At 35.4% G+C, this 20,628-nt stretch overlaps 1 protein-coding gene across 1 annotated transcript in view; it reads right to left on the reverse strand.

The window, feature by feature from the left end:
• Positions 1-1,095: 1,095 nt before the first annotated feature.
• Positions 1,096-20,628, reverse strand: part of LOC101743486 (ubiquitin-conjugating enzyme E2 R2) — a 29,385-nt gene continuing 9,852 nt past the window's right edge. Inside the window, exons 3-5 of the mRNA XM_004922315.5 lie at positions 14,466-14,698; positions 7,089-7,203; positions 1,096-5,895 (exon numbers count right to left, since the gene is read on the reverse strand). Coding sequence (XP_004922372.1) covers positions 5,782-5,895; positions 7,089-7,203; positions 14,466-14,698 — 462 coding nt within the window. The 3' untranslated portion in view covers positions 1,096-5,781. The remainder of the gene's footprint in view (positions 5,896-7,088; positions 7,204-14,465; positions 14,699-20,628) is intronic.

The following is a 20,628-nucleotide window of genomic DNA, read 5'->3' on the forward strand; positions in this document are numbered from 1 at the left end:
CTGCGATAATATTTCATCCCATATCATCTCATTTCATTAAATTTCATCCCAGTTGATTAATGTCTCAAATTAATCATCTTCATTTCATTTCACTCCATATTATCATTTTTCATAAAATCAAGAATATAAAGTAAAATAAGACATGACTTAAAGGTCTTAGTTACCAGGTCATAAAATCTCTTAAAAAAAAAACTCTGTACAATATCTTTTTTTATAAGTGTTTTTACGACCTGGTAACTAAGACCTTTAGGTCGTCTTATTTTAATTAGAATGAAAACTTTTAATAAATGAAACATGGAATGAAATGAAATGAGACGAGATGATATGGGAGAAATACAATTCACTCCTCGCGTTTCCGCTAAAAACTCTGAGTACCTATCTATCTTTTTTTAATGGATTTTATGACCTGGTAACTAAGGCCTTTAAGTCACGTCTTATTAAAATTTATATTCTTATTTTTATGAAAAATGATAGCATGCAGTGAAATTAAACGAAGATGATTAAGTTGAGACATTAATCAACTGGGATGAAATTAAATGAAATGAGATGAGATAATATAGGATGAAATATAGTCTCAGTAAAATGGTGGTCAGTATATATTTTGAAGTCGTTGTGGCCTAAAGGATAAGACGTCCGGTGCATTCGTGTGTAGCGATGCACCGGTGTTCGAATCCCGCAGGCGGGTACCAATTTTTCTAATGAAATACGTACTCAACAAATGTTCACGATGGTCTTCCACGGTGAAGGAATAACATCGTGTAATAAAAACCAAACCCGCAAAATTATAATTTGCGTAATCACTGGTGGTAGGACGTCTTGGGAGTCCGCACGGGTAGGTACCACCACCCCGCCTACTTCCGCCGTGAAGCAGTAATGCGTTTCGGTTCGAAGGGTGGGGTAGCCGTTGTAACTATACTCTCGTTTATATCTCGAGGTGGGTGGCGCATTTACGTTGTAGATGTCTATGGGCTTCAGTAACAACTTAACACCAGGTGGGCTGTGAGCTCGTCCACCGATCTAAGCAATAAAAAAAAAAACCTTGTCTTAATATTAGGCCACGACTTGGGTAGGTTTTTATGGAATTAAAAACTTACATCAAAACACATTTGTTTTATTAAATTTAATATAATCAAGTAGTTATTACTTAACGTTCTTGCCTTTTAATTTTCCTACGTTATTTTTCCAAACCGCCTATTATTTTACTTAAATCTTAACTTTTCAATGAGAGAGAGAGGGAAAGTACAAACATAATTTCATTCAATAATTTTACAATTGAACTTGTTTAATTAAAACTTAAAAATGACCTATCATCAAATTCGTCTCGGTGAAACTAAAGAATTCTTCTGTAATGCTTAGATACGATAGGTAAGTAAATTAACGTAACATACTGAAGATGCCATTTTAAACAAAACGCGTTTAGTTAATACACATATTAGACATAACATGGTTTTTTAATTCTATTTTTCAATCTTGAACATGAGAACAAATATCAGAAAAGGAAAAGTCACTGTTATGAAAAAAAAGCAATATTTAGCAGGATGCTTAATTTTGCTAATCCTACTAACTAAATTACAGAATACATTTTATCTAAATCAACACAGTTTTCAAATGTTTACAAGCACAGTAATCATATACGTAATATAAATTTAGACTCTTTACTTTTGCCAATACTACATTTCCTAATTTAGCAAAGCATTGGAGGAATTTGAAATAAAAATCAATAGCAGGTATGTAAGTGACACACTTATGTATTACAAGCAACTGGGTTCTACTAAAAATTTACTCTATTATAGGCAAGCAGGATTGACAACTTTAAACATTAAACAATTAATGAAAAAAATAATGCATTAAGGTTTCCGGCATAGTCATTAGTGCTTTATTGAATCCGATATTTTCTTCAAAATATTATTATTAACCATCTACGACTACTATACATCAAGTACATTGAACTACGCACTAAGTTCTCGCCTATTGCTGCAACGTGCATCAAGGATTAGAGAACGAATCGTCAGCATTCGATGGATGTGGTACGATAAATTAAAATATATATAAACGACGCTTGAAAGGCAAACGTGACTAAGCGACAATGCGTGAACTTTACAGTAGACTAATTTAAAGTTGAAATACCTGAAAACAAAATTGATTTTAACGAATCTAGCTAGTAGCTGTAGGATTGAAATGATTTTAATAAACCTAGAAATATATTTTTTTTGCACATCGAAAATTGTTATTGCCTATCATTTATGTACAAAGCAGTTATTGTCGCTTAGTCATTTTTGCCTTTCAAGCGTCGATTATATTCTAATCAATTATTGAGACATCTGATATAATATAAGTTAAGCACTGGCGACTGACTGCAATAATAAACGTTTATCTATATTATTGGCGTCACAATCATCAAACATTTTCATTCGTTCAACACAGCTAAGGTGCAATACATTTCGCTTTACACAAACATTACGCAACATTTATTCGTTTAGTACAAATTCTAAGGATTCTAAGTATTTCTACTACTGTTCATTTGACTTTTAAAATGTACAATTAATAATATACATTGTTGGGAGTCAGTCGATTCACAGGTACGACGTCATTATATGTACTATATGTAGCAAAAGTGCATAGACAAATCCAAACTTTTTTCCTTAACAGGAGAAACGGCGCCATTTATGTGTTCGAATTGTATTATCGGTGATCACCGTCGTGTTCATGCGAATATTGACCTTAAGGTATCCTCTCAAGTAGAGCCCGTGAGCTGCTGACCTACACTTGCGGGCGTAACTGGAATAGCCTCAGGCTATTACCGAATAGGTAGGACAAAAAAAATCTATATCACAAAACCTTTCCGCGAATACTTATTCAAGTCATAACCAACCAAAAAAAGGGCATGACGAAACTCTAAAGGATGCCACAAACTATAAATTATTCAGTTCAGAATTTAGTATGTAGTATACATTTAGATCTTATAGACAATGCATTTTATAAAATAGGTAGGTAGGTCGGTAAAGGTAGGCAGCGGCTTGGCTCTGCTCCTGGCATTGCTGAAGTCCATGGGCGACGGTAACCACTTACCATCAGGTGGGCCGTACGCTTGTCTGCCTACAAAGGCAATAAAAATTAAATAAAAATAATAATTAATTCGACTTAAATGTATGAATGTAGCCTGACACGGAACCAACTCTCAAGCGAATACGTCTCGTTGTCACCTCGCATGTATCTATTTTACAACGCGTTCGCATTCGTATTCGTGGTGAATTCCACAGAAAAACTAGCACTCAATCCACTGAAGAGCAACTAGGTATCTATCTCAACGTACTGTTTCGATAAATTACATGCTACATGTCCTTTTATTAACCCTTCAACAATATATTTTTATTCCATTAATTCTATAATAAAAATATTTTCTTAGATTTACCTTAGAGGGTTTCAGATCTGAAAGCATTATGCCTTTGCACTGAGAATCAGTAAGCAGTAACAACACTAAATACTTTCCTTCAACCTTCTCTCCGTTGCCCTCTCAGTTCGGTCTCGCTGAGATTCATATTTTTCTTTTATTAAAAAAAAAGTCCTTGTCATATATACCAAATCTACTGTTATGTGATTTTTATTACAATTTACAATTCAAAATCAACAATTTCCTATGACAGAACTAGATTTGTTACAGGGTACAATTGAAAACGTTTCGAAAATATTCAAACATTCAGTTTTGTTCAAAATGTGAAGTGTTCTAAATTGAATTGACGCGTTTGTTTCTCTTATTTACACCGCTAGATTTTAAATGATGATCAAAAATAAATTAACAGGAAATGTAGGCTACATATAACAAGTACTTACTTATTTAGTCAGTATTTATAATGACAGAGACAAATCAAATTCAATATCAAAGTTTTAAAAATCACACTTAAATTATGGATACAAGAGTTTGCTGCGAACTTCGTAAATACAGTGGCGACACTCTGTGGACTAGTGGTCGATTATACTCATTGAAATTAGTTTTGTCTAAGGCTAAATTAGAATTTTTGCTAAATATCTTCCGGCATTGATTTTTATTATTGTCCGCACAAGGACCTTTTTGGTTGAGCATTTCTATTAACGTAGATTGGACACGGATTTTGCACACGCTGTATATACACCTCTATCTGAATGGACATCGTAAGCGCCGGGAGCACACCTGAGCCACTGCTTTTTTCAATTTTTTTTTATTACCCACCTGGTGTTAAGTGGTTACCGGAGCCAATAGAGATCTATAACGTAAATGCCGCCACCAACCTTGAGATATAAGTTCTAAGATCTAAGTATAGTTACGACGGCTGCCTCACCCTTCAAACCGAAACGCATTACTGCTTCACGGCAGAAATAGGCGGGGTGATGGTACCTACCCGTGCGGACTCACAAGAGGTCTTCATCATCATCATCTTAGGCCTTACAGCCCAGGGTGGGCCTTAGCCTGGTCCAGTATGTCTCTCCAGACTGCTCTGTTCAGGGCTTTCTCCTTCCAGTTCTTGACACCGATATTTTTGAGGTCGCGCTCCACGCCATCCAACCATCGGCGTTTGAGTCTGTCACGACTTCTGCGGCCCTCTGGTTTGCCATAGAGCAATTGACAAGAGGTCTTACCACTAGGTCATTTGCAAAATGATCTCTCAGAAACGTATTGTAGATAAGTGCAGCGGTTCCATTTTAGTACGAACGAGCCCCGTACTGGCATCGATGTGATTGTAAAAAGACCTAATCAATTAGATCGAATATCGTACCGAAAGTCTACCTTGATTCAAAGAGTTAAGATCGTAATTCGAATCATCGTAAATTCTCAGTGTAGATTGGGAGCCTGTTACCTCATTTACATTCCCTGTTAATTTACTTCTAACCTACTGACGTATCGCTTCAAGTAGCAATATGTGTATAGTGTTTTTCATTGATTTATGTACCCTTTCAAAACATCCTTAAATTAATATTACAGCGTTGTTTTTATTTTATTACACATTAAATGTTTTGTATAAACGACGATCAGTTTTATTAATCAGCTACTACTATGAATATAATTAGAAGCATTCGATACGATTCATGAATACAGCCACATTCATGTCACATCTACAATAGTTTCCCATCGAATTTATCATTACGTACGTATACTAAATAAGCTACGCAAAATGAAAATTTATTTAAAACTATGTCAGTTAACAAGCTAACGTATTAAATAAATTGTGTATAGCATTATTAGTATTGCGATCCGCGTACGATCGAACTACTTAAATACTTATTTTCTCAAACGTCGCTTCAAGTAGGTACCTAAACTTTATTTACATGCGTGAATCGTTGTTTTCTTAAACATAGTTTTTTTGTTGTTATTATAGTATAGTCGGAAAAAAAAAAGATTTATAATCAACAGAAAATGTAGTACAGTACAAATTAACGTTGAAAATATTAAAACTTTTTTGTTTTTTTTTTTTTAAGAAATTTTGAAACACATTCTGTACGATAGTTTTTTAATTTTTTTTTTTTAATTCTATATCTGTGATTTCATGTTTTTTTCCTTCTAATGTTGATATAGTACAACGCGTTTATTAGTGATGTGCTTGCTACATAGAGTTCTTGAAACACAATCTGACCGACAGTTTTTTTATTTTTTTTTTTTTATTTCTATATTATCTGTGATTTCATGTTTTTTTTTTCTTCTAATATTGATATAGGACAACACGTTTATTAGTGATGTGCTACATAATGTATAGAGGTCCGTACACGTTTGGTCGGGACGTGGCGGCAGAGGGGCGCGGGGGCGCGGCCTCACGACTCCCCGTTGCCGCTGTCGTCGCCGTCGCCGTCACCCCCCTCGAGCTCCTCGTCCGAATCCGTGTCCAGATCGTCGTAATCGTCGTCGTAAAAATCAGTCATGTCCAGCTGTTTTCACCAACAAAAAAAAAAATTGTTATCTAGTGGTATTGCATGTGTGCAATAGTTAGACTTCTTTCTGCAAGCTAATATAAACAGTATAATTATATTTATTGGCAAAGAGTGTGTATGTACCTACCCGTGATTTTATATGCGAAAACATGTATCACGTGGCCGATGCATGTTTACCAATAACAATGAATACTCGTATTACTGATTTATACTACACATTATATTATTATATTATATTATTATATTTATCGTTCTCGTTTGAGAGATCAATTCAAAAGCAATCGTTTTGCATGCATGCTTTTTTTCAGTTTTCTGAAAGATTTAGGCACCGGGATAATCAAACAGGCTAGGCGTCTTATCCAATAGACCTTAGACGTTACGCAAGAGCAGCAAATGACTAACTAAACCGTTAATTTCAAATTGACGGCCGAAGTTTTTAAAATACATGTTGTGTCATAAAACTGTTTCATTTTCCTTTTGTCTGAAAACAGTTTTGTTTCATTGAAATTACGTTATTCGTCAGAATTATCTAGAAGTGATTATGTCTAAATAGCATAAAAAAACAGGGCACATAACAAGTTTTAAATTAGAAATTTATTATTTTACTTAAAACCGGTATTTCTATGAAGTATTGATTACACAAAACACATTTCGTCAAATTTTTTTTCATATTACAAAACGGCGCAGTTCTTGTGCAGTTGCTGTTGTTAGTACCTAATTGATTACACAAAATGCGCATACATCTATATATTAATACGTGAAGCAAAAACTTTGTGCAAAAACTTTTTTGCGAAAATTGCGCGGACGGAGAAGTATGAAATTTCCCATACTTATAGAGAATATAGAGAAGAAGTGCACAATGCTAATTTTTTTTTAAATTATGCATCAAAGATACATTAAATCAATAAAGAAAACATTATACACACTACATAGGTACCATGTATTTGACGCACACACGCATGCATACTATTTATTGTCAAACTTTTGTTCTTGACGTCTGTTGTCAAATTGAGAATAGATTAAATATTTTTTGTCTTTGTTAATATTTTTTATAGTGTAGCCTTGGCGAAATTTGTGATTATAGAAGTATAAAATACAATCATAATAGTGTACAAGCTTACAATTCCAATTAATTATAGTCGAATTTCGACTACTGCGGGACCTCTAGTAAATACATATTTCAAACAAACCTGAGGCTCGTGCGTCGTTGACTTGACCTGTGTTTTAATGCAGTAATCTTCTAATGTCAGCGGTACAACTATGCCTTCTTTTTCAGCCTCCATACGGGCGACTTGCGCTTGTTTCCTGAAAGATTTACCAAAGAAACGTAAATTTTCGGGATTCCAAATAAACAAAAACAAATAAATTTATTTTATACTAGCGGCCCGCTCCGGCTTCGCTCGGGTCTTAACGAAAATTTCAAAATAAACAATTATAATACACACACATCAACTCTTCTGTTTGCGTCAGGTTACTAAAAAAAGAAAATTATAAAGATAGTTTGAATATTATTATTTTAATGAACTTTTATTTTCATTTCAATGATACATTCTTTCATCTATAATATTTTTTATATTTTTTATAAAAAAGAATATAGCCTATGTCAGTCGGGGGTAGCTTCCAAACAGTGAAAGAATTTTTCAAATCGGTTCAGTAGTTTCGGAGCCTATTCAAAACAAACAAACAAATCTTTCCTCTTTATAATATTACTATAGAGTATATATATAGAAGTATAGATTATCTATATCGTGTTCATGGTTAGAGGTTTTCTTGGGAGTTAATTAAACGGTGGGTTCCCACGTCCTTCCGTCTCAGTCTTTTAGAAGATATTTAGTCTCTTCGGTAACAGGGTACCGTTTCATGAGCGCTGGGTGGCCATGGTGTTGTCAGGTTAATATCTTCTACGATAGGTATTTATAGTGACCAAATCCGCTCCACTCTGGATACCACGCTCTACGATGCCATACACACCGCCGAGAGCAGACGAAGATCGCGAACATCATCCAGAGAGGGATAGTGGTAGAAGATGGCAACGATCCTCAGACATGAAGAATGCGACTCAGGGACGAGGATCTATATTGTATCGATAGAACAAAGAGCTCGCAGTCCGTCTCATGTTATGTAATTACGTGAGGCAAAACAAATGACATTTGCCTTGTGGTTTTGATCTATGATGTTCGGTGACAAGTCCCTTGAAGGTGGTCCCGTGAGCTAGTCCGCCCACCATGAGCAATAAAACAAACATTATGGAGAAGTTTCAGTTACTTCAAAATAAATACTCATCCGCCCGGGACTAAAGATTGCGGCGAAAAAAGGCAGGACATTCGTATCAACCCGTGCGATAAGTAACATCAGTACTTATGATGGCAATTGGGTGCAACAAACCTGGTTATATACCTATACATACATAAGGAATACTAATTCTACTGTAACCACAATGCTGTATTCTGGTAGTAGTTGAATTGACTAATGTCATCCAGGAAGTATTCTTTGGCTTTAGATCCCGTTTAATCCGACGTTATCGACTAAAGTTCAAAGCTGCTATTTAAAGAACAGAGGACTTTTGAAACACTTTTTTCCGTACTTATGCTGATAGCCTTGAGAGGCTATTTCAGCTTCTCCTTGACGTGTGGGTGTGCTCACAGGGCTCCAAACTGAGGACGTTGCTAACACTAGCCCTAGCAAGAGAAGTGCTTCGCAGAATCTACCACCGGATCGGAAATGCGACCCACTGAGAAGATCCGGCGAGAAATTCAGTGGGCTGTGTTCGTGGGTTAATTTACACGCCGAACCCTTCATCGCAACCGACGGGTTCGACGAGAACGTGCTTGTGGCACCTAGAAGCACCGGTAGTGTATCGGCAGGATCCGAAATGAGGTGTATTTTTCTCTAGGAAATTCACAAGGCGAACAGAGAAGTTATATTTTAACTTGAAAGCGATCAGTCAGCGTAAGAATTATTTGGAAAATATTCAATTGAGTTCTGATTTAATCGAACACATAAATGAAGTTTATAAACAGCTTCGTCATGAATTATAACATTCACACCACGTACTTTATGATTACACGTGACATTTATTTATTTATTAATTTATAATAATTAGTAATTGTATCGACAGAGCGAGTTTTGCATTATATGCGGTAGTGGTCTTCCTTATTAAAGTTCAATGTGCAGAATTAAAGTGTGAGTATTTATTATATATAAACCATCTTCGTATTCTTCAAAATATTAACCATCAAACTACTACTGACAGTTCTTGTATACCTATTCCTAACGGGCTCGGTCGAATTGATCGGTAATTAAAAATGTTATCGATTTTATTGTCCAATGAAGATAATGGTATGCTCTTTTTTAGAGAAATTAAAAAAAATAATATGAGAATGAAATAAATAAATATATATTCATATTTTACGAATTGTCTTTTACAGTACTGTAACATTTAAATGTGTAAATTATACAAACAAATTGAAAACGGTAAAATTTAACGATACTTGTAGGTGTAGTGTTAAAAGAAAGCGCGGACTACACATATTAACAAGTTGGATGGACGTTTAGAAACAACGTTCTACTCTACAATTTTATTTTTTATTTTTTTATTGTTCTGATCTGTGGACGGAGCTCACAGCCCACCTGGTGTTAAGTGATTACTGGAGCCTATAGACATCTACGACGTAAATGCGCCACCCACCTTGAGATATAAGTTCTAAGGTCTCAAGTATAGTTACAACGGCCGCCCCACCCTTCAAACCGAAACGCATTACTGCTTCACGGCAGAAATAGGCTAGGCGGTGGTACCTACCCGCGTGGACTCACAAGATGTCCTACCACCAGTAATTACGCAAATTATAATTTTGCGGATTTCATTTTTATTACACGATGTTATTCCTTCACCGTGGAAGTCAATCGTGAACATTTGTTGAGTACGTATTTCATTAGAAAAATTGGTACCCGCCTGCGGGATTCGAACACCGGTGCATCGCTCAACACGAATGCACCGGACGTCTTATCCCTTAGGCCACGAAGACGTCATTGAGAATTGCGCTAGAAACGAGAAGAGCTGAAACAAGAGGCGCATTCCGTTTTATTTCTAAGTGACGTTCGTAAAGTACACGCAGTCGTTGTTGTTCACGGCCTAAATTATAATATGATACACGAACACCGTCCGCGACGTTTAGAATGCGTTGTTTGATCGTACTGATGACATCAGCTTTATGAATTCAATTTAGTCGGGACGAGTTCCACTCTTTAGCCCCGCGAACTCTGACGTCCATGATCGAACCGGGATAAACGTTTTTTTTTTAAATCATTTAAAATGCTGCATGAAAAACTACGAATACATTGAAATCGAAGCATTAGGAAATATCAGCATTACGTTCACTAATTGAAATTATTACGGAATTCGTTAGTTACAACTCAGGCGTTTACTGCCTGTAACTTGAACTTTATAAATGCAATTAATTATATTGTTTTTTTTCCCCCCTAAATTTCAACACTATCAGTGGTTGAATTAAAATGTTATTTGGGACATTATACTAAAATATTGTTACTAATAAACAAGTTTCGCATATGTTTATCATCGGGCGACAAGCTTGATTGGCTTTATGGATCAAGTCTAGACTAGACAGAAGATAATATTGGTATGCAGTTTCTACCTACTTGAGTTACTGCTATTAATTTTAATAGACATCACAACCTGAACGCCATTGCTCATCTTGGAATCTGATGTCTCGTTTACTTCGCCGCATCTTTTACTTGTGGCAAAGAGTGTGATGCTGAATTTCAAATATATTTTTTCCCCACCTATTCGTTGGTAGCCTATGGGGCTATTTCAGCAACAAGCTGGTTGGTAGATGAGCTCACAGACTCAATCTGAGAGCTGCTAACACTGGCCCTAACTAGCAATACCTCGCAGAATCTACCACCGGATCGGAATCAGGACCCACTGAGATGACTCGGTGAACGAGTTCAACAAGGACCGGTGTTTGAAGAACCTAAAAGCACCGACAGCGGTTTCTGGGATCCTACAAGACAAATAATGTCAGACAAGCAGAATATTAGTTACCAAAAAAGACTACACCCGATATTACATCCTTGACACGAGGCCGCTATCCAGAAACCTTGATGAAAATCAAATAAACATGAGCACAAGTTTCAAACAAGGAGCGTTCGAATTCGCATATAAAGTAGCTAACAAGGTGACTCCCTCTATTCTAATATTCCATCTACCATAATGCTTAAATTACCGTTTGATATCGAACCAACATTTCGGTATTTTTTTTAAATAAATAAAAACAGTAAACAAATGCGACAATATAAAATAAAACGTAACAACAATCTAGTAATAATATTGAAAAGCTCTGAATTTAATTTTAGTTTTTTGTTCAGGTATTGTTAGTTTTAATGTAATTTTTACTGCACAATAATGTAAATCTATTGAATTATGTATTAGTTTGCTGCAACACAATAAAATGTTAGTAGCTAGACGGAGCAGGATAAGCTTTATTGCACATCAAGAAAATAAAAACACATACAACTATAGGGCACAATAGTGGGTATTATACGGCTCGTATTGTCGTTAAAAGTTTTTGTGATTGCACAGAAGGTGAAGCGAGTTTACAGCTGTGCTGAATTCTTACCTGAGACTGGGCATAGCAAGTTCTATGCCGTTATTCAGCTTGAAACATGAGGTCAAAGTCTGAAACTGGGCATAGGCAAATTCGAATATTTTTTTTACTACTTACGCTGATACCCTTGAGAGGCTATATCAACGTTACCCTAGCTTGTAGGTGAGCTCTTGGGGCTCAAACCGGAGGTGTTGCTAACACTGGCCCTAGCAAGAGCAGTGCTTCGCAGAATTTATCACCGGATCGGAAACGCGACCCACGGAGAAGATCCGGCAAGAAACTCTGTGGGTTGTGTCTGTAGGTTAATTTACTAGCCGAGCCCTTCGTCGCATGGGACGGGTTCAGCGAGGACGGTGACCGGAGATGGAAGTGAAAAATTGTCGTCGCCTGAAGGATTATACATCCGGTGTACGTACGTCAACGTTCGCCTCGGCGTCGTATTTTTTTTCCTACCTAAGCTGGTAAACCTAGGGATTATCCAGCGTAACCGGGCGAGTAGGTGAGCTAATGGGGCTCTAACTTGGTGAAGTTGTTAACACTAGCACTAAATTCGTTATTATTTCTATTCAAATAGAACACTATCGGACACGGTCTTGACTATAGTGGGAACGGTTTATCTGCGAATATTTGAACGTGTCAGGTCGCAACTTGTTTGATTAGTCATTTTTTCTCTACCCATTCACTGGTAGCTTAAGGGGCTAATCCAGCTACGCCTGGACGGTTAGTTGAGCTCACGGAATCAACTTGAGAGAATTGGCTAACACTAGCCCTAGTAAGAGCAGTGCTTCGCAGAATCTATCACCGTATCGGAAACGCGACTTCTAAACTGAAAAGATCCGGTGAGAAACTCAGTGGGTTCCGGTGTGGTATCGTGTACGTACGTCATATGGAATATTAATTAGTTAAAAAAATGGTTACAGAAAGACGTTTTTTTCAAAAGAATGCAGTGGACTAGTGTTTTTTTTTATAATTCACATGTCATTGAACTGAGACCGTGTCATTTTTTTAATCGCTGACGTCGATAAGCTTAGTTAATGCTTGTCAGTTTATTGGCTGCCAAACGATTCTGTGTGCGTGTGTGCAAGGTCAGTGTGCTATGATATTCGCGCTTAAGTGAGAGAGACGGGTGAACGAGCTGATGGCCCAACTTATGTTAAGTGGTTACCGGAGCCCATAAATATTAATAACGTAAATGCTACCACTAACCTTGAGAATAGATAGTTCAAGTACCAGTTCCATATTAGTTGCCTTCAAATTTTTTGTAAAACTAACTGATTGTACTGTGTTACTTGTTGTAACATCCACTGATATATATCTATCTATTTATTTTTGTTTTCCAACAAACGCTTAAAGTAAATGACTTTTAGCATACGGAAATTGTTGCAATACACAGTATTCACAACAATACAACTATGATGACACAAAAATTTTACTCTTGCGCTTATATTTTAGTTGCTTCAAAGCAATTTAATAAAACAACGTGCTTTTCGTCTGACTATTTGGCTTTGTATTTGTTCGTTTGTGCGTCACGCAAAGGCCACAGGAACGACTTCCATGAAACAGTGTTTAAACCAATCTTATCTCTCTATGATGACGAGATCCTTAAACACCAACCAAGACTAACAATGAACAAGAAAAAGGAATCATCCCAAAATCTGTGTTTGAAAAGGTAAAGACAACATAGTTACTATTAACAACCTTCTCCAATGTTTTGGCAATGGACATTAATCCATTGACGACCAGCTTTATCAATGAAAAGTATTTGCCTTTTTTCATAGTGTCAATAAGAAAGCTAAAAGAGAAAATGTAGCACATTCAGTCAGGTATCGATTACTATGTACGAATTTCAACCATTGTCCCAACTATTGTTATTATAATACGGTGAGCTCTTTTGTTTGATAATTCAAATTTACTCCAAATTCAGTTTAAGAAAATCTCCTCCGAAAACAAAGCCAGGTTTAAAACACTGGTGACTAACACAATAATACTAAAATAGTTAAAGATTCTATTTTCTCTTTGTACTAAATTGTTTATATTAAAATAATCTATGTTGGACATTTTAAAGAAACAGAAAAAATTGGCGTCAACAGTCTTGTTTAAGCACGGAGAGCGACTTCGAGCGCGGTTGACAGAGTGAGATCAGTCTTTAAGTCTACTTAAGTTTTAGCCGCAGTGCCTTGTGTGGTTAAGACAAATCAACATTAATATGTTTTACAAAACATGGATTTTTTAAGAGCCGATTTTTGTTTAGCGGTTACCAGTCCGAGTATAGACATAGTAATGTGTTTACCTAAGGTCGAAATATTAGTTGTAGTCCAATAACGGATATCGCACCCATCAAGAGCGGACATCGGCTATATCGGTTATTTATTGGACACAATATTTTTCTTCCAGCACCAAACCAATTAATGGACACACCCACCTTATATCTACAAATGAAACTTTATTTTACGTTAATTTTAAAGTAGTACTTTATTATCATTGAGGCGTTACGAACTGTCCTTTTCATCCTAGATTTGTAATGCAGAGAATAAATAAAAAATATATTAAATTTTTCTCAATTTTTTCTTAAGATTACACGATTTTTTAAATCAATTACCAGCTGACCCGGCAGACTTCGTAGTGCCTCAATCGATAAATAAAATACCTAAACTTTTGTATAAAATAAACTTAAAACAAACAAAAGTAATCCGTCAGACGGGGGACATATTAAAGGAAAAACAAAATTATTTTTATTTAATTCCGAGCATTTTCATAATAATATGTATCTACCTTTTAAACATTCTGCACTTCCACAAATGATTCAAGACCAAAATTACCCAAATCGGTCCAGCCGTTCTCGAGTTTTAGCGAGACTAACGAACAGCAATTCATTTTTATCTATATCAATTATAAGCAAAATGGCCTCATGACGTGTTTATTATAGATCAAATACTAACTCACCTAATAATGTTCTCGTACTCCTTGTCCTTGCCCTTCGAGTCACGCCAGCGGCGGTACATCACGCTTGCATCGACGTTCGCCGGACTGAAGGTGTTCGGCTCGTTGAGGAGTGAGATTACAGAGAGGAGTACGGTGCGAACCGATTGTGTAGGGTTCCAACGTTCGCAGGGCAGTTCGCCAGACTGAGGATCATCCACGGGCGGGTGGAGAATCGATATGCAAAGATCTCCGTTCTGTAAAGAATCATTACATAACCGTGAAATTGCTTTCTATTAAGTTCGCATTACTGGAACTATAAATGTTTAGGAAATGAGTGTAGTGTACGCTCGTAACTGGTTCGAACGATTGTTACGAAAGAGTTATGAAACACGATAACCTATAGGTGGTAAATATTAATTTAGTTGTGAAACTGAGTTTTCATGTTCTCTGTTCGTGTTCGAAAGCAAAGGTTTTATTTTTGAAAACATGTAAGGTACTTGAAAAAGGTTTCTATTATAATGAAAAATATCGTATTTCTTAAAGCCAAAACATGAGTTCGTAAATAAAATTTCGATACAATTTTCCACGAATAAGATATTACGTATTGCGGTATACTAATTACATTGACGTTGAATGTGTTTTCAGTATCAATATGATAATATTTATATCGACCGTATTGCGTTTCCATTGTGTATTATGGCATGCGGAAGTATTATTATTAGTTTTCGCTTCGTTGAAATAGTGTTTTGTTACTTCGTAATTCATAATTAAGTAAACAAATTCACACACAATTTTTAATACAACAATTTTGCATTAATATTAATTAACGATACTTTATGCTAAATCAAACTACGATTTTTTTGCGCAGCCTATATGTCGTGGTATGTGCTGAATGGAATTTTTTGGTTTTATAGACGATATACTAGTCTCTAGCAGTTGCGTTACAAACAGGCACGATTTTTTATGCTATTGAGGCACACAGCATTACTGTGCTGTGACAGCGTCTGTTGTGAGATTATTTTTCTAGACGAAGTAGTCGAACGTACGGACACATTTAACTTTTACATTTACAAAATTGAATTATTCTTGTCGTGAGAATTGAAGTTTATTGTCTTCTGAGTCGTTTTCAAATTTGGGGCCAAAAGCGAGTTATTTGATTTAATTCCCATAACCTTAATGTTATCGTAATTATAAGTACAGTATATTTGTTGTCATGACAACAGGCACGTGGTCCCATAACTATATATTCGTAAAGACTGTTAAATTAAGAGTTATACATTAAAATCTAATTCGTACCACTGGTTTGAAATTCGAATTCTAACTTGTGTGCTATTTTTCCAGTATTGCATGTAGAAATACGGCAATTTTATTTGATTAGTATATAATGCAATAATAAAGGAAACTATATCAATAGACCAACGAAAATGCCTTTAGTATCTATGAAAAAAAAAAACCAAGAAGGCCAGATCTGCACATGCAAAAGGCACATATCACGATGTTAGTTTAGATTGGTGACTAACATTTTGCTGAGTTACAAGAGCAAATTTTATTTAATGTCATCTGCTGAAGTCGACTAGTATCAAGTATTTTCAACGTCATTTAAATAAAAAAATATGACTATCGGTACCAAAATTTCACGGTCAAACATGGAACTAGCAGTGACAGTTTGGAGATATTTTTTCATGCTCTGGAGTTAGATCGTTAGTTGGAGTTGGATGGTTTTTTCAGCATGATAATCATTCCAAACACAAAATCCTAGGTCGTTGGTGTTTTTTTAAGTTAACGTTTTAAGAGTGGCCAAGTCGAAGTCCAGAATAGACCTATAGTGACCTACATTTGTGGGTTGAGTTGGATCGCAGAATAAGAATTCAAAAATATTCTAAATAAAGACGCTTTTTATGATGCTCTCAAAAATGATTAGGGTAAAATTCCGACGGAGCGAATCCAAAAGTTAGTCGATTCGATGCCGGCGCGATTTTATAAAGTCTCTTATAAAATCCAAGGAACATTCCACATAATTTTGATTTTCTTATTACTTAGTTCTTATCTATATATTAATAAGTGAAGCAAAAACGTTGTATCCCTTTTTACCAAAAATTACGAATTTTGCCTAACTTATAGAGAAGAAGTGCAGAAAGCTATTTTTTTTTAAATTATACGTAAAAAATACATTAAATCAATAAAAAACTTTACACACACTACCAAGTATTTGACACACACCCGCATGCATACTATTTGTTTATTGTCAAACTTTTCTTATTGCTTATAGTCTGTGGTCTAATTGAGAATAGATTAAATATTGTTTGTCGTTATTAATATATATCTAAAGTGTAGTCTTGGCGAAATCTGTGATTATAGAAGTATAATATTCTTTGACAATAGAATAATAATAATAGTGTACTAACTTATAATTTCCATTAATTATAGTCGAATTTCGACTACCAGGGGACCGCTTGTCTTAGTAAATATGTGTTAGATATTGATTTTTTCAACAATGTCAAATACGTATGAACCATCATTTCTGTCATAAGAAAAAATACACTTTTATGTTGCGAACAAGGGTTCGTTACTATTTCGTAGAACATTGAATTTCCATTTTTTTAAAACTGATTTTAGGTTACACATTTGTTTCTAAGTGATTTGATTAATATGCATGTCAAAATGATTTTGAGCGCTAGTTTAAATGGATGGACGATATGCTCTTTTTAGGAGGAAACAATTGACAAGCAGGTTTCCTGAATGGAAATTTTTATCCACCCATTTCAGCACACAAGAATAGATATCTTCTACGCCGTCATTAATAACTGTAACAAAACGAAAAAGCGAACCAGGGTAGCTAACAGTCACAATAACTACTTGATTTATTCTCTTGCGCTAAAAGGATGTAGCGCTTAATTTTCTTATATTAATTTATTGTTTCAACTTTCTATTCGAAAATTACCGGCGTGATATATCACTTTTGTATTATTGAGACTTAATTTGAAATTATGAAATTAACGATTCGTTATTGTTCAGTGGCAAATAGTGAGAAATTATTAATGGTGGACTCACAAGAGGCCCCTCTTGTGAGTCCGCGCGGGTAGGTACCACCACCCTACCTATTTCTGCCGTGAAGCCGTAATGCGTTTCGGTTTGAAGGGTGGAGCTGCCGCTGTAACTATACTTGAGACCTTACAACTTATATCTCAAGGTGGGTGGTGCATTTCCGTCGTAGATGTCTATGGGCTCTAGTACCCACTTAACACCAAGTGGGCTGTGAGTTCGACCACCCATCTAAGCAATAAATAAAATAAAAAATTGACAGTCATTTTTGTTTTATACACAAGTTTTGGTATTTGCGATATAACATGCAGGTCATACTGATTCGGATGTGCTGGTTACGTGCGACAGACTTTTAATCCAAAAGTTAGAAACTAATATTTTTCCTTTCATTAAGACTAATTTGAAATTCTATTTGTTTGATAAACACTTTTTTGAAAACAAGTTATTTGTCACAAACACGAACTAGAGAAAGTTTCAAAGATTTAAGAAATCTAAGCACGAACAAGTTAAAATATACATAACTGTGCCAGAAATTTTTAATGGAATAAAATTAATTTTAGAATAAATTTTTTATGCTATTTCGTCTATCTTATAATTTAAACCTCTTGATCCATTGGATGTCGGTGTTTAGAAGTTATACAATAAAATTGTAAACAAAATACATGTTTACTTTATAAACGTACATAATTGAATTAGCGACATCTTTTTTTCAACACAATTTATAGTTGCCACGTCTCTATGATCCAATGAATCCTCCTAAAAGAAGCAGAGAATTGAAAACACGGATCTTCAAAAAGAAAAAAATAGTTTTTAATTTTGTTCCATTCGAATTAACGCTTGGCAACACGTAATGTTAAGAAAAAAAAAATTTTTTGAATTCGCTTATTTTAGTACAGGTTTATTATACCTGTACAAGGACTATTAATAATTAGCGAAGTTATCTCGCGTTTCGCTCGTTAGAAAACGTTATCGAGGAACCCAACGACTGGAAGATGAGGACTTGGAGTATGTCAAATGGGTCACGAGTTTGTATTCTCAAATTCAAGTTGAGTTTTCTCACTGCACAGCGCTGCCTATATATTCCTACCGTCTGCGCTTCGTTTCACATCAAAGATTCAGATTTTCCGACCGCATAATAGACGGTATATTATAGAAACACGCCATATCAATTAAGCAAGAAATAAAAGATGTAAAATGTTGTAATTTCAACTTAATTTTGATTATTTATCAACGTTCGACATTATCAAAATTTACATTGTTCCACTGCATTATAAATTACTTCAATTATCTGCTAATTTGCTACGATAACATAATATTAATGTCCGCTGTTAGGATACTCGATTCGTGATGGCTAATTATTTTAACAGTTCAGCTGATAGTTATCGATTTTAAGTTATGTGACTTTAGTCATATACATATCTTCATAATTACATATTATATCGCCTCTAGGCGCCTCGCGTTTAGGCGATATAATTATGTAGGCACAAAGACAATCAATGAATACGAGATGTAAATCATTATATATACTGTGCAGTCGTTATTTATTTAGCGCTTCGCCCTATATCAATAAGGATGTTGTCTTTAGAGTACATATAAGGTCACAATGTCGTCAGCAAACAAAACTAGCTTAATTAGCGAATATTGACTTCCATATACGCTATGTGCAGCATAGTTACAACAACCTTTTTTTGTTGTTGTTATAGACGGGTGAACGAACTCACAGTCCTTTTGATGTTGAGCGGTTTCCGGAACCCATAGACACAGCAACGTGAATGACGCCACTCACCTTGAGACGGCTTTTCCACTCTTTAAATTGGAATGCTCCAAGGCTTCGCGCCAGAAGTGAACCAGCACAATTATTATCATTTAAGACCCTCTTCATGTCTCAATGTCACCGGTGCCAATAATGAAGGTCCAACGCCGGAAGAGTTTTTAGTTCTGCATTTCAATGCCAACAAAAAACCTTCCATTTATTTAAAAAAAAAAAACGTTTAACGATTGGCTTTGCTTTGTTGTACAGTATTTTTAGATTATCATGAATTAAATTGCGAAAACTATTATATTCCGTTGAAGTAATAAAATTCATGAGACATTACAACAATGTCAACGTACATACGCCCCATGCATTTGTTTAATCGAGTAGTTTTTAAACGACAACCCGCTGTCTAAGGAGATAGCGGAAGGAGAATCGCGAACCGGAACGTTCCGAGACGTTTACCTCCACAATATGCCCTTGACGTTGTCTATCATATCAACGACCTACCTACCTTATTTACATTGTAAGTTGTTCAGCAATTCGCGAAGGCTGTTTCGCTGGATGTACCTATATACCTTAAAATTTTATTAACGTGAATTTTTTTCGCAACACGTTCACAATGACGACCTACTCTCTCGTATTCGCATGACCCAGATTTAGCTATCGCATTATTTCACTAAAACAGTACGTTGTAATATAACTGTGTGCAATAATAACTGTGAACGCTACTGGTATAAGTTCAATTTTTACAGTACATAAATTATAAGTAATTATTACTAACAAAATGTGATGGTTTTAAAAAAAAAATAACTGAAATAAAGCATTAATAATAATAATAATAATAATAAATTAAATTTTCTTCGTTATATTATGTGTATTTTTTTTTACTTGAAAAACATATTGTAGTGTTGCCATTAATATAGTTGTCACGATGATAGAGCAAAAGGCGGGAACAAGGCGCATCGAGATGCGATATAATGAGGAGCGTCGCCCTCGGCTAAAAATATGCTACCGGTTAATCGCGCGCTTCCTCACAAAGAATATGCGTGTGTTCTGACCCCTAAATCGCCGCATATGTATAGAGATGTAGAATATCCCATTGCACCACTGGTTCGAACTTCTATTCATGCCAATGTTGGTCAGGTCAAGAACAACAGAACGCAGCGGAAAGCTTTGTGGTTCTTAGTCGTTGACTTTTTTTATTATATCAGATATTTCGCATGTTTTTTTGGACATCATTTCATCCATTTATTTCTTATATAAAAAAAAAACTTGTCAAAACAGCAATTAGTTATTGTAATAGACGTTGCATTTAGATGGATACATCTATCGGGCGTAGTTTAAAATCGCTATCTCTCTCTCGCATAACCGCAATGTATACACGAT

Source organism: Bombyx mori, chromosome 19 (genome assembly GCF_030269925.1).
Source record: "Bombyx mori chromosome 19, ASM3026992v2".
Taxonomy (NCBI): Eukaryota; Metazoa; Arthropoda; class Insecta; order Lepidoptera; family Bombycidae; genus Bombyx; species Bombyx mori.